The 16,976-nt window shown below is 40.7% G+C and overlaps 1 protein-coding gene across 2 annotated transcripts in view; it reads right to left on the reverse strand.

The window, feature by feature from the left end:
- The window catches only part of cacna1ha (calcium channel, voltage-dependent, T type, alpha 1H subunit a), an 83,725-nt gene that overhangs the window by 17,812 nt on the left and 48,937 nt on the right, over positions 1 to 16,976 (reverse strand). The window contains exons 17-26 of one of the 2 annotated variants that reach the window (XM_084743353.1): positions 14,015 to 14,374; positions 11,690 to 11,793; positions 11,278 to 11,401; positions 10,334 to 10,402; positions 9,550 to 9,734; positions 9,322 to 9,448; positions 8,668 to 8,793; positions 6,580 to 6,669; positions 5,650 to 5,842; positions 811 to 962 (exon numbers count right to left, since the gene is read on the reverse strand). In XM_084743353.1, coding sequence (XP_084599479.1) covers positions 811 to 962; positions 5,650 to 5,842; positions 6,580 to 6,669; positions 8,668 to 8,793; positions 9,322 to 9,448; positions 9,550 to 9,734; positions 10,334 to 10,402; positions 11,278 to 11,401; positions 11,690 to 11,793; positions 14,015 to 14,374 — 1,530 coding nt within the window. Of the gene's footprint in view, positions 1 to 810; positions 963 to 5,628; positions 5,843 to 6,579; positions 6,670 to 8,667; positions 8,794 to 9,321; positions 9,449 to 9,549; positions 9,735 to 10,333; positions 10,403 to 11,277; positions 11,402 to 11,689; positions 11,794 to 14,014; positions 14,375 to 16,976 lie in introns of both variants that reach the window. The other variant, XM_084743352.1, reaches the window with a different exon arrangement.

The following is a 16,976-nucleotide window of genomic DNA, read 5'->3' on the forward strand; positions in this document are numbered from 1 at the left end:
ATACAGACAGAGGGCAAATAAAACTCAAATTCAAGTTTATTTGTAAAACAAAGTAAATTCAAATTAGACTACAGAAGAGTTTATCCGTGCTCTCTGGGAAGACTGTTGTTCAAGTTTTATCTGATAACTGAAATTACAGAAATTTTTATTTCACAGTGGGCAAAGTAAAAATGCACTGTTGTTGTGTCAGAAGAAATTTAAGTGAATGGATGCCCAGAGGCTTATGAGTATTTGGGTTCTTGCCAGGAAACTGCCAGAAAACAATTTAAAGGAGCAGTATTTAGCAACTGTGCAACCACAAATGATTACTGCAGTCCAAATAGCAAGTTGGAGCCATAGACAGTATATCAAATAGGCTGAATCCCTATCTCACATGTGATCTGTGGTTGAAACAAGTTGTTTCTCCATGCTCTCTCCTCTCAAAACTCAAGGAAACTCAGGCAGGCTGCAGGAACACTGCAGGACCGCAAGATGAGAGCAACATTTAACAAGTGAGGACAAGTCCTTCACTGTAAATTGATTTAAAAAAAAAATCAAAGGAAACCATGCCTGTAGCTGTAGAGGGAAGTACTTCAACTTAGCATGTTTCCTTAAAGTGACAGTTATCTCCAAAATCAAAATACATATTTTATCTCCCATATTGCTATTTATCCATTAATTAAGTTAGGCCTCAGAGGTCTCTGCCTTCTCTCCAATGTAATGGGGCTAAATGGCAATAAGACTTTTTGTGCTTAGAGTACCAAAGACTAGTGCTATTTATTCCAGATATGTTGGTGTGTTACCTGGTGGACGGAAAGGAAGGAAACATACCTGTGGCTGATTGTAGTGCTCAATGCTCATGGTGAAGACGTTAATACAGATGATGAAGGTGATGAAGAGGTCCAGGTAGTGGCTGGTACACAGTGTGTGGATGGACAGACGCAGGGGAGAGTAGTCAGCATAGTACGGCCTCTGCTTGGCCTCTGGAGCACAAAAACGGAAACACACAGACATACATATACAAAGACAGTACGAGGAGAGACAAATAGCACAACACAGACAGACAGAGAGAGTGCAAATGTGAGTTCTAAAATTTGAATATTACATGTGCCCAGTGGTGTGCACAGGAAGATGCAGGGGCAATGGGAGGCTCTTTTTGCACAGGCTGCAAAGGTTCCTTTCTCACACCTTTATTCAACCAAGATATGCATGTGTCTCTATGGAATTCCATTATTTTGGACATGTCGAGCACTACACTACTGTGACTGAGCTCAAACTGTAACCCTGCTCCTTATTCTGTGCATTATCACCTCTACCCCGCAGACAGTCTGTGCACACCACTGCCTGTGTGGTGTGTTCAAAAAGGAGAGGACATGAGAGTCACAGGCAGGCTCTATTATTTATTGCATAATGTGTCACTATACCTTCTCCTCACCAAGAAATCCAAGTCACCTGGTTTTGTTTATGGTATGGTATGACAACTCCAGCTTGAGGACAGCATGTTTCTGATGATGCATGAAATTACAGAAAGTTTTTTTTTTACTTCTAGTGTGGTAACACAAGAAGAAACCAGGTGAAACTAAGAAAGTCTGGAAATTGTTGAAAGGCATTTTTGCTACTTTTAAGGGACAGCTTGTATCATTTGATTGGGGTTGTAAGAGGTACTTATCAATAATCAGTGGATTAAGTACAGTAGATGGTGGTTGGCATGCCTCCACATTGGAGTAGCAGATAAGAATACCAGCATGGTAGATATGCAATGAACTGCTGTAGACAGAGTCACCAACAAAACATATTATGGCCACTTAAAAAGGTCCACCTAAAAAAATATCAATACCAGGTAATTATGCATTATATTTAGAATATTTTTAGATTAGATTTTAGATGGCCTTTTCTGATGGGAAACCAGCATTCCTTTTTAAGTAAAATGAGAATACAGTAAATTAGTATAGTAGTGGTATTAAACAGATAAATGTTTACCTAAATTCAGCTTTATATATCAAAAGTTTCTATCTGGCTTTTGTGCTCACCACAGCACTGAGGCAGCACTACTTAAATTGTAAATTACTTGAGAATGAACATGGATGACAAGAAACTCTAAATATTAGCACTTTTTGATTTAAGCACCCCTTCATCATGGCATCCTTATTACTAGACTACAGAAATGGCTGAGTTTTAAATTGGTTTCGGTCTTATCTGTCTGACAGGCACTTCTTCGTCTCCCTTGGTGGCCGCTGCTCAGCAAATATTAACCTAATATGTGGGTTCGCTCAAGGCTCCATCCTAGGACCAGCGTTGTTCAGTCTCTATATGCTGCCACTGGGAAATATCGTCAGAGGATGCAGCATTAAATTTCATACCTATGTTGATGACACACAACTGTACATCTCTTTATCACCCAGTTACATCAGCCCTATTGAAATATTATTAAAGACACTAATCACATCAACTGATCCATGCTAGTGCCCCTCTCAGTCTCTCCTAAGTGGGGGCATAATAGCTGGCGTCTACTGTAGGTAATACACTAAGTCTGGATAAATGCCTCACACAACCCCACATCAAATAATCTGAACTATCCCTTTAAGTGATTCTCCCTTCTACCAATCTTTGGTGCAGATCCCTGATCTACCCTTGTACCGGACTAAAAAAAGTGACACGTTTATTTCTGAGTAAAATTCATAATGCTCTTCCTATGGGAGCATTTTTACAAGATGAGTTGGCTCCCTAATAATTTTTATTCCTGTCAGGGTAGAGAGGTCTCTGCTGTGCGTAAAATCAGACTACAGTATATAATTTTTTGACAGGTGTGTTGCTCCTTCTTAGAAGGGAAACGTTTGATGCATTAAAGCCTTTGAATAATTAACACACTGTAAGTGTAGCTGTTATCATGAATAAAGCTCACAGGTGAACACAACTGAGCGAACACAATATCAGACCTTCATTAAGAGGCACTTAAATGGAAATATTATGTAACTATGTTTTAATAGACTGTGCACTCACATGTCCATAATTGACAATAGGCTTGGGCAGCATAAATTACAGTATACAAGGGTATTAAGACATCCCAACGGTATGATTTTCAATACTGTCATAAATATAGACACTCTTTGCTCTATTAAACTGATACAAAGATGCAGTATTGAGATGATGTATTATAGCGTGCAGCACACGCCACCCGAGGTCAGTCTCTCTACTGATGGACAAGGCAATGCAGATGAGGTGAGAAACATGGCATCTGGAGGATAACATTGCAGGACTAACTAGTAAAAAAAAAAGAACAATACCTCTGCTCTTGTTCAGTATTTCAGATTTTGTCCCAGTTATAAAGGTAAACCACTGCAGACCATTGATTGGTCAGAGTAGAGTGTGAACGAGTGACAGATAGTGACGATGAATGTGTGTTGAATGAAGGAAAAGATGAGTAGTAGAGATGTAAAAAGATGATTTCATCAGAAAAAAATGTCTCAATACTGTACTGAACTATGACGATATATACCCTGATATTACTTTGTTAATTATTTTATTTCATTATTTTTTTTTTAATTTATAAAACAACTGCTACTGACTGCTGACTTGTTTTGGTTTTGCATTTGTACATAGATAATTCTACCATGGTCTGGGTGAATACTCTTTTCTGATTGGCTGGCAGGTGTGTGTTAAAACTGTTAAATGCAAGTTTAATCACTGTTCAAAGTTAATCCGCTACCCAACTTGTAACCATAGCGACACTAAAGAGCACAACTGTCAAAGCTTACTTATGATCAACTGCAGCAAGCCAGATGAGTTAGTAACAAGGAAAACACACCATTGACTGATTAAAAAAAAAAAAATCAATCTATTTGGAGAATACAACAATTTTCAAATAATGTGATGTAGCATGGGAAAGAGAAATGAAGAAGGGAGGAAAAAAAATGAATAATGGCACACAGAACTGACCGGCAAGTTTTACACAAATACTGTCACAGTGTTGTATACCCCGGTAAAATGTCAGGAAAGTATGAAGGTCTGAAAAAAATGCCGCCCAAGCCTATTTGACAATTTATGCTTATATTTGTATGTATGTGTGTGTGTATGTGCGTGCATGTTTATGTCACCCTCTCAAGTACATCATGCTAACATGCCTTTGATGTCAAGGGTAATGTCTTTGATTGAGAGGGGCTGCGCAGGGTACGTTCAACAACACAGTTTTGCACAAACAGGGTCATTGGTCAATTATACTATTTAATCAGTGACTATTTATTTATTTATTTTAGTCTGTCGATTTCAGATCTATATATCAATATCACTTTAATCAGTTTAAACTAATTTCAATGATTGCAGAACATGACTGTGATGTTGAACACACACTGGAGCCATTCTACTCTTCAATGATGTCAATACAGTTATTTTTTTTATCCCATCAGAGAAATCTCAATAGTCTAAAACTTTTTTTTTTCTTTTTCTTGGTCGATAGTTAGACTGATTGTATGGCCAATCTGATTGCATGGCCAGTCTCCAAGACAGTTGATTGGATTACGTTTGCCTGGACTCTGAGCAGTTTTAGACCAGTGAGACATGTTATACTAACACAAGATGAAAAGAGCGACAATGTGCTCACACCATATACTGCCTTCTGGTGTTACTCTGTGGTTTATGTGTTGGGTAGTTAGATAAAATTCTGTTTCAATGTCAAATCGTTGTGTGCTTCTACCAATTTTATTCAGCTCAACATGTGACTATACTGAAAGAGGAAGTCCTCCAAAAATACTGCTTTGTAATGCAAGCTTTTGGACTTGTTCTAGCAATAGGTGGTGTGTTTCTGACGTTTCTGCCAACATGTGCTTGTTTTTTCTACAAGCTGCGTCTAACTCACTTAACATCGTCCAACAGCTCTATTACCCAAGGTATTTGCAGGTATAGCAGCCAAAACGTCTGCTATGTTTCTGAGTCTGCCAGTCAAAGCATGTTTAGAGGAAATGTCCTTCTTCAGCCTGTGTCGAGAGACGCCTCAGGGTTGCACATGCACTCGGAGGAAGGGAAAGGGGCATTGGCATTTCACCGATCAAAATTTTGCTAGCAAAATTTCCCGAGACACATGGGGGAAAGCGTCAACCTTGATCAGCTTCACATGCAGGAAGGCGCTGCAAAGGTTTTCTTTAACAGTAATGTAATCTACAAAAAAAATGATTATCATTCTCATTATGCGTTAGGGTTGGGTTTAAAACAGGATCTGGTGTTTGGGGATAAAATTTAAGCATTTTAAGAAAGAAGCAGAGACTACTGGATGTTGTATTATTGCTATTGTTATTTTTACACTACAATGGTGGCAGTTCTGTTGCTTAAAGAGTGAGCATACAAATTTTTGGAGAGGTTAATAGTAATGTAGAGGTTGGTTAGGTTGGCCCGGTCTCAAAAGTTTCTCATGCAGTGTTAGGGGAGGGTTAGGGGAGGGCTGCAGTCATGCAGTCACATGCATCAGACTGGCGTAGCCCACGCCTTCTGTCAATCATCAATCAGTCTTTGCGTGAGCTAGCCAGTCTTTCAAGCTCTCCCTTTTTTATGTTACAGTCTCAATATGTTTCCCTGTTTTCTCTCTCTTTGTCATTCTCTTTCTCTTTTTTTTTTTCAGGCTCTGAAAGCAGGCAGTGCTCAGAAAAATAGACTACCGACCAGCCCCTCCATTCTCCTTACTCCTGCGCTTTTTCTCTATCATTTTGAGCCTCTTCTCTTCCCGTAGGCGGGCCTCCTCCTCTTCTTGGTCCTGCCGGCACTTGTGGAAGTTCTCCACGACAACACCGACAAACATGTTGAGGACGAAGAAGCTGACGATGAGTAGGAAGGAGATGAAGTAGAGCAGCATCCAGGGGTTGTGGTTCCTTACAGGCTGAGAAGAGAAGAATAAATAGGAGTCTGAACAGCTTTTGTTCGTGTGTGTATCACCAAGTAAGTTGTGCTTTTGACCTGGTTTGAACCCCAGATGCATGTAGAGCAATGACGGTGTATATTCTGTGAAAATCCTTGGATAACCTTGGGCAAATTTTCCAAAATTCAAAAGCACAATTTTACTCTTAGTGTAGGAGTTCTAAGATTTCTTTTGATGATATTACAAAAGCCCATTGGTTTCTTGTTACTCAGTCTATTATGAGTGACTAGATATGGCTATCTAAGGCTACAATATTTCAGCACATTACACCACAGGCAGTCCTGGATCGAAAGAGAGCCTCATCAATTGAAGCTTTGAAGTTTCTGCAATAAACTCACCTTTTGATCATTGCCTCTGCTAAGAATCTGTTTTAATACCCCACGGTCAATTAACTTTGTTCTTTTAAAGAAATATTTACTCAATTGTTCACTCCCACTTTGTCTCAACATATTTAACCCTTCTGCTACTAAGACCTGAAGTTAGGCTGTGTTTAAGGCAGGTATTTGTACATAGTGAGGTCAAAACATCCGATGGAGATTACAGTGCCACTGCAGAAGAAATACAGATTGAAGTAAAGGTAAACGAATATGATTTATGTCGGGAAAATCAAGCTTCATGTAGCTGATATGGAGCCATCAACAAACGTTTGACACCAGTTCGAGTACCAGGACAGCTTGGCACATTTCTCGCATTGTTACCTGCTGGTCGACTCCCACTGCATCCAGCCCGTCGTACATGATGTTGACCCAGCCATCCTTACAGGACAGTACAAACAAAGACATCAGAGCCTGGGGTGGAAACACAGAGAAATAAGTCAAAACAGAGAGATTACCCTGGTCGTCATACTATTACACACAGAATAGAGCTGCATAATTCTTGCCTAAGTGTGAATCACAATTTTTCACCCTAAGAATTGAGACTCTGAACCAAATAATGCTGCTATAAAGCCGTCCCAGGGTGTGATTTTATGCAGCTTGCCGGCCGACTCCATAAAGAGGCGTGACATGACACAACAGCGTCTGCGTCTTATTCTGCCCCTCCGGTCTTTTCTAATCACACACGGAGCTGATAAGCTCATGAATTTATAACGAAAAAACGGGGCGTTGTTTCTTCTGCAACAATGAAGTTAAAAATACCATCTTGTATTATGACTGTGGAAGGGATTTCTCCCCTGTCTGTGTGCCCATATCTGGTATGTGTCTGTCTGCTCATCTTGAAAAATTTCAAGTGAACATTGATTGAGGTGTGTGCTGAATTAATAGCATGTTTTGCTTTACATTGCATAAGTGTGATTGATATAGCAGCTGGAATTGTTCTGAAGCAAATAAGTCAATGTGTGGATGCGGCGTGATGTGAATGAATAGGGAAGTAGGAGTGACTGAATCGTTACATCCATAAATCAAGATTGGGATTTTTTTTTTTTTGCATTCATTGTCTGTAACCGCTTGTCCTTGAGGGATCGTGGGGGGCTGGAGCCTATCCCAGAGATGGGGTACACCCTGGCCAGTTCATCACAGGGCTGACACATAGAGACTGACAACCATGCTCACATTCATACCTATGGGCAATCTAGAGTTACCAATTAACCTGTTATGCTGCATATCTTTGGACTGTGGGAGGAATCCAGAGTACCCGGAAAGAAACCACCAAGACAGCACACAGAAAGGCCTTGCCCCAGCCAGAAACTCACCAACACCCCAGCCAGGGGATTCAAACACAGGACCTTCTTGCTATGAGGCAGCAGTACTAACCACTGCACCACCGTGCCACCCTAAGACTGGGATTTTGTCCAGCCTAATTATGCAGCCCTAACCCAGACATCTGTTACAGTATGAAGACTGCACTGACATTGGCTTGAATATAATACTACTATTTAGAAGTTGATCCATCTTTGGAAACAGTTTTTTTTTTTTGATAGTTACTTTTGAAGATATAGTAAGGTAGACAGGTACACTATGTATAAAACCATTTACATGTGAAGTAATGTAAAGTAAATCAGTTCAAATAATAACATTTTACTGAATCATTTCAACCAGCAGTTCACAACTGAGTGGTCAGGACCCCAAGGGGTCACAAGATACTTTCTGAGCGTCACCAGATGGTTTATGAGGAATAAAATAAAACAACGTATTGTGGCAAGCATTATATAATGAGAGCCAGAAGGCAGCTATAAGAGATGTCATAAAGAACAAGCACTAAAAACTGTGCAAAATACATTTTGCATTTTGTAACATAAAACAGCAAACTTAACAAACTCAGCCCAGCAGGCATGATGGGAAAGGAGGGCCATATTTTAGACTTGGGAATGGTTGTTTTAATACATCGCCTGAAATGAGGATAATAATGTGAGTTTGGTAGCTTTTTCATGCGGTAATTCCTGAACAGCCTGAGGCAGACTTGGTCATGAACAGCAATTGAAATGTCTTGTACTAGAATGTAAGACAATCGATCTCTGTCAAATGTAATTAAAAATATAATCAAGTGGGACAGTGGTTACTTAGCGAGGAAACTCATCATATGAACACTTTATACAGAAACCACTCCTATCACCACCCCTGTGAAGAACCTAAGCTACTAATGCATTTACCACAGTCAATACAATGTGTGCTGTTGTACATCAGGTCACAAAAAGCTCTGAGTCTTTAATCACTTTAAATGAGGCAACATAAGTGACTTTTTATTAGTAGTTTTTAGCCATTTGATTTGTTTTTGAAGACTGTCAGGCTGCACACTAATCCGCTTCCCTACATCCCCCTCCTCCTCAGCCTTAGTCTACTAATCCGCACCTGAATCAGGTTGTCAAAGTTGTACTTCCTTCGTATCCAGCGGTAGTTGGCCTGCTGACAGTCGGACTTGTTGGTGATGTTTTTCGTGTCCAGACCTTCACAGTGGTAGAACTTCCCTTTGAACAGCTAGAGACAGACAGAGACAGAGAGAGAGAGAGGTCCGCAGGGCTATTTGCTGCCATTTACACATTATCTCAATTGCACCGGCGCTTGCAGCTTTTTAAACAACCAACTATTAATGCCAAGAATAAAAGGACGTTTCATAGAGTAAATTCTTATCAGAGGTTTTCCTGAGTGCTCTGCTAAAAGCTGGCCTGCGGGTCATGTTGTCCCTTTTCACACTTAACCTAATCGTCAGTCTCTCATAAAAGTGGCACTCAACAATGGAAGAAAAAGATTATTGTCCATGGAATATTCAAGACACTTCCAGTTGCCCCCCAAGCCGGAATCACATCAGCTGCTCAACAAGACTGACATTTAAGCTACAAAGGGTAAAAGGCTCTGTCCTCGAGCTTAGAAAAGCAAATGACAGAGCAGAATAATCAGTGGAGCGTGTGCATCAGATCTCTACCTAGCTTACATGTCTGTGAAATTTTGACTTGTTTAAAGGAATGTACTGGCTTGTGGGAGTTACTGTGTGTGAATGCAAAGTACCTGCACCCCCAAGATGCCAAAGACAATGAAGAAGGCGCAGCAGATAAGGACAATGTTCCCGATGGGTCTGAGAGAGGTGATGAGCGTCTCCACGACCAGCTTCAATCCCGGGGCTCGGCTGATCACCCTGTAAAACAGAATTAAAGACATACAGATGTTTGTTAGTACCAGCACATACAGTCAAGTACCTGCAGACAATAAGGTGAGATGCGCACACGAATACGCTACCTCAGTGGGCGTAGTGTTCGTAGCAGGCGTAGGACTCTGAGGATACCCAGGATCCTGTTTCCGCCAGTGTAGGCCAGAGAGACCAGAATGTCGACCAGAGACACAAACACCAACAAACCATCCAGAACGTTCCAACTGGACTGGAGGTAGGTCTGCTTCCCAAAGCAGAAACCGAGAGCTACAACCTGCAGAAATCATTGTGGAATTATTAAAACATCCCTTAATGGACTGATCACCCAAAATTCGAAAAATACGTATTTTTCCTCTGGGCTGTTGAGCTGTTTATCCATCCACAGTGTTTTGGTGTGAGCTGCAGGATTTTGGAGATACCAGCTATAGAAATGGGACTGAATAACACTGTGCAACGCACCAAAAAATACATTTGAAAAATTCTAAAGCAGTGTCTCTTTCCAAAAATCATAACCCAGTTACTAAAGATAAGGTCTGTGAATTATCTTCAGTCTTTTTGGAAAGAGACACTGGTTATGAATTTTTCAAATATATTGTTTTTGCGCTTTGAGCACCACAACCTGAGTGCCATACAGCCCCGTTACACTGGAGAGAGGGCAAACATCTCTCAAGCAAATATCTCCAAAACTCTACAGTTCACACCAAAATTATCTACATGGATGAACAGCTTTACAGACCGGGAGAAAACATGTGTTTTTAATTTTTGGGTCAACTGTCCCTTTAAGATTTGAGTTGTAACTAGCAAGTTATTGATGCAGAGCAAAAAAATGTACTTAGGACATGATGCACACTACATCTTTTGTGCAAAGTTTACCTTAATGGCCATCTCTGCAAAGAAGATCACAGTGAAAACGTAGTTGGACACACTCAGAAACACTCGCTCCTAAACAAGAGAGTGAGATTAATATACAGACAATAAAGACACTGTTTAGCAATAGGACTTTTTTGGATTCACAACAGCAAGTATGAACTGCTTTATATGATTAGCCTGTTACTTTGTTAGCCCTTTGTACAATTAGTAACTAATCTTAGTTTAGTAAATCCAGGTTTAATGATGTAAACCAATCTGTACTCCTAAACAAAATATGATATTGTTTGCTGGCTAGCTAAAATGAAAAAAAAAAATTGTTTGCTCACTAGCTTAAAAACAAACAAACAAAAAAGTTGTTTGCTAGCTAGCTAAAATGTAAGTGAGCCTAGTTCCAACTGGAGTGACAAAAAGAAGAGACGCATTATAAAACTCCACGGCGTTAAGCCTGTCCCTTAGCTTTCCTCGAGGAACTCGATTATTTTACTCAGTCCATCTTAAAAAAGCAGTTAAACCTCCTCAAGTTTAATGTTATTACTGGCTCACAGTTTAAATTGCAGTTTAAAGTTTTGATGCAACAGAATTCAATTTAATCTAGGTTTAAAGTAAAAACTAAACTGGGGTTTAAACAGAGGTTTAAATTTAAGCTTACTCAATTTTAAGATAGTTTTAATATTTGGTGCAGCATAATTTACAGTTCAGCCACGATTTGATCAAGTTTAAAAATGAATCCTACTGTGCAGTACTATGGATATCTTTTAGCCTTGATGTTGCTAAGCTAGTGAGTTTCTATGTGTGTGTCTACTGTAGTAAATCGTCAAAAGCCTCCAGTCAGTTTAATGTTCAGGAAGTTTTCTGTTGACAAATAATTGTCAAATATGAGCAGTAGCCACTTTCTACGGTAACTCTGTGTGTGTGTGTGTGTGTGTGTGTGTGTGTGTGTGTCTTACCGGGCTGGTAGGCTGAATGTCAGGTCTTTCCAGAGCAATGGTGATGCAGTTGAGGAAGATGAAAACCAGAACCACATGGTCGAACATTTTGTGAGAGATCACACTTTGGCACCACACACGGCATCTAAACACACACACACACACAGATGCACAGTGTCATTTATAAAATGTCTATAGTCGGTTAAAGCTATTGAACAAACAATTAGCGGTGAATAAGCAGTTAAAGAGAAGAGAAATGAGAGAGCGGAACCACAATAATTAAATAAAGAAGAAGAAAGCAGGAAAAGGGAGTAAGAAAGCCAGCTGAAACTAGACACGTACAGATTGATATTGGCTTTTTGTGGTAAGTGTGTGTGTGTGTGTGTGTGTGTGTGTGTGTGTGTGTGTGTGTGTGTGTGTGTGTGAGACTCACAGGCTCTCTGGAGAAAACAAATACAGCGTCCAGTCTTCATGCTCTTTGCACCAGCGGGGCTTCATGTTTCGGAGCTCTTTTTTGATCCAATAGCACAAAGAACTCTGCAGAGGTCAAAGGTCAACATTATTACCAACAGCAACTCGGAAATCATTATATTTATTACACTGCCAACACCCAAGCCACAGTCATTATTGTTATAATCATGCTGTCATCAAAACAGTCGAGGCCAAACACAGTAATTCTGATAGAGAAAATGATGAAAACTGTCAGTGGCAGGGGTGGCCCTTGGAAACATTATCCATTATATTTTAATTGTTCCATTTAAGTACTTTCACTTTCAGTGGCTTCCTTCAGGGCTAACTTCACTTTCCCAGCAGTTGGGAAATAACAGACAAGACTTTTCTTGCTCTTAACTGACAAACTGTAACCTGTACTGTACATTTGCCGTCCGATTAACAGCTTACTGTTTTTCTCCTCTTGCTGGCAGCACGGTCACTCTCAGCCTGCTGCCTGCTCTCACTCAATTAGAGCAGCACACACTTAGACACTGCCCTATTCTTTAAAGGAGCATTATAAAGCATTATAAAAAGCATACTTAGTTAAATCCACAATGCTGCTGATGTTAGCCCTTCCACATAGAAATCTATGGGGGCACAATAAACAAGTGTTGTTGTTTTATTTTTTGCATAACTAGAGATGGAGATAACTGGACCATAACAGGCAGACTCCCAACTTAGCTGGCAGAAACTCATTAAAGTTTCTAATAAAACAAACATTAGAAAGCTTAGGTGCGCAGCTTCTGTACTTTAGCATTCTAATTAAAAACAGCCCAAAGTCAAGCCTCTCAGACGCTGCTTATTTGGCAGAGTGCTGCTGGTGTGACTGTGTGTGTGTTTGTGTGTGCGCATCTGGGTGTGTCCTTCTCTGTCCTTCTGTGTGTGTCCAAGTGTGAGTGTGTGTGTGTAAACTGGATGAATAGAACCTGCTGCTCAGATGAAATCCATAATCCCTGACACAGACACACGCATAAAACCCATGCATAGGCCTATACACACGTCTGAGCTGCCACGTCACATGCACACACACTGACACATGATCTTGCACACGCACATGCAAATACACACACGTACTTGCATACACTGGTAGAGTTTTAAGCCTCCCATACTCAGTGTGTCCTGGGAAAGCCTTTTGTTTTAGTGGATTTCATGGCTTTGTAAACTCAATTTAGAGCCAATTAAACCATCAAGACTGTCGCAACAAAGGTCATCCAAAACCACCACGGAGTACACCCTTCTCTGCTTCACACACACATGCAAACACACAGACACAAATGTACAACCACGCTCACTGTTGTTTTGTACCCACTGAGAAAACAATTACTGCTCAAGCCAGTCAATTACAGCATGACAATTAGTGTCTCTCTAGGCCGTGCAGTGAGAACACAAAACACACACACTATAATATCTCGGAGTAAGAGAGCGACAGAAGGGCAAAGAAGACAAAAAAGAACTGGGTAAGTAGAGAAAGCCAAAATGTGTAAACAGAGTCAGAGAGGGCAGATTAAAAGATAAAGAATTTACATAAGAGAGCAAAACCACTAAGGCTCAACTGCTCAGCAAATTTGTCACCAGAACAATAAAACCCCACCAAATTTCTTGCTTGCATAACTGTAAAACAAGCCCCTGTGTAAACTAGAATTACCGCGTCACGGTTGTATGCCTCCCTTAACCAGTAAAGTTCCAGTTTACATCAATGTCTGTATGATGTATGTATCGAGGACTTTGACGGAATTCAAGAAAAGGTATTAAAGGAGTAATATGTAATAACAGCACATACAAAAATGAGTTCTGCAGTCCAAACATTGAGTTGGAGCCACAGACAGAATATAAATTAGGTTGAATCCCTATGGTTGAAGCAAGATCTTAAACTTTAAACTTTTAGCACCAAAATCTAATAAGTTCATTGAATCAAAGGCAACCAAAGGTACCAAATCTGAGAATGAAATGGATGTGACGTTACAGTGACCTTGAACACTGACCATCTACCACCAAAATCAAATCACTTCATCTTTGAGTCTAAGTGGACATGTGTACCATGTTTGAAGAAATTCTGTCATAATGCTCCTAAGGTATCATGTTCATTAGAATGGGACGGACAACCCAAAAACATAATTCCTCAGGCCACAGCTGTCGCTGGCACTGAGACATAATAAAAAGTAGATGATACGTGCCAGGATGATATCATGCTGACGATCTTAAAAACAGCCAGAAGACCCAGCTTTCCTAAATGTTACTTTGAAAGTTATGACTCGTGACAACTTACGTCATCATCCATGTCATCCTCAGGCGAGGAGTCGTCCTTGGAGTCGGAGTTCACGTTGGGGTCGTAGGTCAGGGTTCTCCCGTTACAGTCGCCGTACTCCGCTATTATGGAAGGGCAGAGAGTGGACGCCTGCAGCTGCTCCAAGGGCTCCGGCCGTAGTCGGTTGCTCCCCCCGGCCTCCCCCTTGTCCTCCCCGCCATCTTCCTCCTCTCCTCCTTCCCCAGACAACAGGCTCTCCCTCTCTCCGCTGGTGTCTCGTCTTTTCAGGCTCGGCGCTCTTCCCAGGCTGTTCCAGCTGGAGCGACGACTTCCCCATGAACGGGTAGGAAGAGGGGAGCGCCGGCCAGGACTTGACAGGCTCTGCAGAGACGGGAAATAAGGAGGTAAGTATAGTGTGTGGCAATGAAAGCGTGTGTCTGTACCAACACTTATCGATGACACTGTGTAGAGATAATTTGAGTTAATTCATTAATTCATCTTTAATCTTGAGTTCAACAGAATACATGCAACAAGTAGTTTGTATTCACGTTTTAAAACTGGCCTATCTGTACAAGTGTTGAGTTTAAATATGTGTTGTAATGTGTTCCAAATACGGCTGTGATGATAACTGCATTACCACAATATGACAATACTGCAGTCACATGATGCAGACCACAGGATTGAGCTCATTACCGTCATCACTTGCACAAGGCAATTGAAATCAGCACATTGGTCTATTAATACACCTATGGAGCAGCACTGTCACATACAAGTCAGGAACACAGCCTCTGATTGGTCGACAAGACTCCACATCTTGGGATTGCCAGTGGAAGGCTAACAATATGCTAACAACACCAACAACTGTTTTGAAGACAGAAAAATTGATAAATCATTGCACTGAACATTCATTGTTGGGTTTATTGTTCTTGTTTTATTTTACAAGGCAAAAAGATGCTGCAGTTAAAGACTGGATTTTGAAGCTTCTGAAGGGGACGCGATCGCACCAGAACTGAAGTCGTAGGCACAAAGATGACGGTTTTGCCAGCCTTCGCTGCTCAGCTTACTTCAGGGCAAACCCCCTTCACTTTTCTAGCAGTTGTGAAATAACAGACAAGACTTTTCTTGGTATTGAGAAGCTGCAGCATTTATTACCTGACATAGTGTAACCTGTACTGTACATTAATTTCCAGATTGACAATCTCCTGCTCTGCTCTGCTCTGCAGCACCATCACGCCTGCTACTCCCTCTCTCTCCCTCACTTGCATCTACACACACATTACAAACAGCCCTCTTCTTTGAAGGACACTATCCATCAATAAAGCCCAATAGAACATAATTATTTGGGTAGCTGTGGTAAACCGCCATCCTGCTGGAATATGTTGCTTTGTTGCCCTAGTCAGAAGAAATCTATACCACCACAGCCCCAGTTCTGAGTGTATGCAGCACAAAAACTAAAAGCTGTTTCCCCAAATTCAGTGTTTGCATTTGGGACCTTGAGCATTGGCCAGTCACTTGAGTGAGTTGAATAATTGCCTACTGGACCAATTTAATAAGACGGTGATAGATCATGCTCAGTTGGTCACTGCTAAACTGTTAAAGATGTCCACCTGACCTTTTCATACTGGATGCAGTGATGAGTGTTAAAAGTGATAAATCTTAGGGTGAAGAGACAAACAAGGACTTTTCAACTGGTTATGAAACATTTAATACTTCAGGATTCTCCTTGAAGTCAGATTAAACAAGCTTGTGTTTACATTTTGCCAGGAGTTAGAGTTAAAAAGAAACATTATAGATAACTGTATTTTTGACATTATATTATGCGGTTATGGTGGTGGAAATACTACTGCTTTTGTCCACACTGGGATTTAACATCAATATATTATGAAACTTTCTTGTAATCTTGTATCCGTTTCCTTCTGAACATGGGATAATTAGCAATGCTTCTGCAAAAATATCCAGTTTTCTGTTGTAACTTGTTGAAAAGTGTGTCAGTGTGAAAATTAAACTTTCTGATCCTGCCAGATACCAAGATATTCACCCTCTCAGTCCTGTCCATTTAGTATGCAAACTGTTGTCTTCAATATCTCTGGCTCTGGAGAATATCACAAATTTGGTCTTGTTTGTTTGTTTGCAAATTACATAGTGCTTCTTGCAAATTATCAAACACTTGCTGTAGGTTTTCAGTGGCTGCTTGTGCAGCATTAGCAAAACAATATAGAACTGTATCTTCTGCGTACAGATGGGTGTTACAATTTGGTAAAAGAGGATGTAGTATGTTTATATATATTGTGAACAAGATAGGTCCCAGTAGAGGACCTTGTGGTACCCCCTTGGGTCATGGTAAAAATACAGAATCAGACACTGCTCAGTCTATTCTACTCTGAAACGTTTGGTCAAATTGACATCCTCACCTTTAATGAACATGTTAGGTTCAAGTGATTTTTCCTTCCCCTGGAGCAAACACCAAGTAATTATTGGTTTCTTACATTTCCAGATTTGCTTTCAGGCATCTCCGATTTCCGTGGGGGAATAAATCTCTAAATGTCTCCCTGGCTAACAGTGACCTGTTATGGACAGTTACGCAACCTGGAGCTAATCGTGGTTTGGTGAAGCTGCAACGTTTGGAACCATTGTTGGTGGCTTATCTGGTACCTTCCCAATCCTCCTCCTCCTCCTCTCTACAAGCTGCAGCGATACTGAGGCTTAATAATCAGAAAATACGATTAAAAGTAATACGTTCCTCATATTAAACTAGGACTATGTGAGATTAGCTCTTTCTCAGTCCTCTAAGCAGAATTCAGAGAGCCGAGGTGTCCTTCACGGTGGTGGATTTGACTGATTTCCGAGTCACCACTAGATTGAAACATGTAAAGCCTGTGATTAACTCCAGTGTTACCTCATGGGAAATGAGTCACTGGTTCTTCAGTCCCTGTGTGGTCGTCTATTTCGGACCACTGGGTCTGTTTATTTGAAGTTTGTCCCA

The sequence above is a fragment of the Lutjanus erythropterus genome, chromosome 19 (genome assembly GCF_056507025.1).
Source record: "Lutjanus erythropterus isolate fLutEry1 chromosome 19, fLutEry1.hap2, whole genome shotgun sequence".
Classification (NCBI taxonomy): Eukaryota; Metazoa; Chordata; class Actinopteri; order Lutjaniformes; family Lutjanidae; genus Lutjanus; species Lutjanus erythropterus.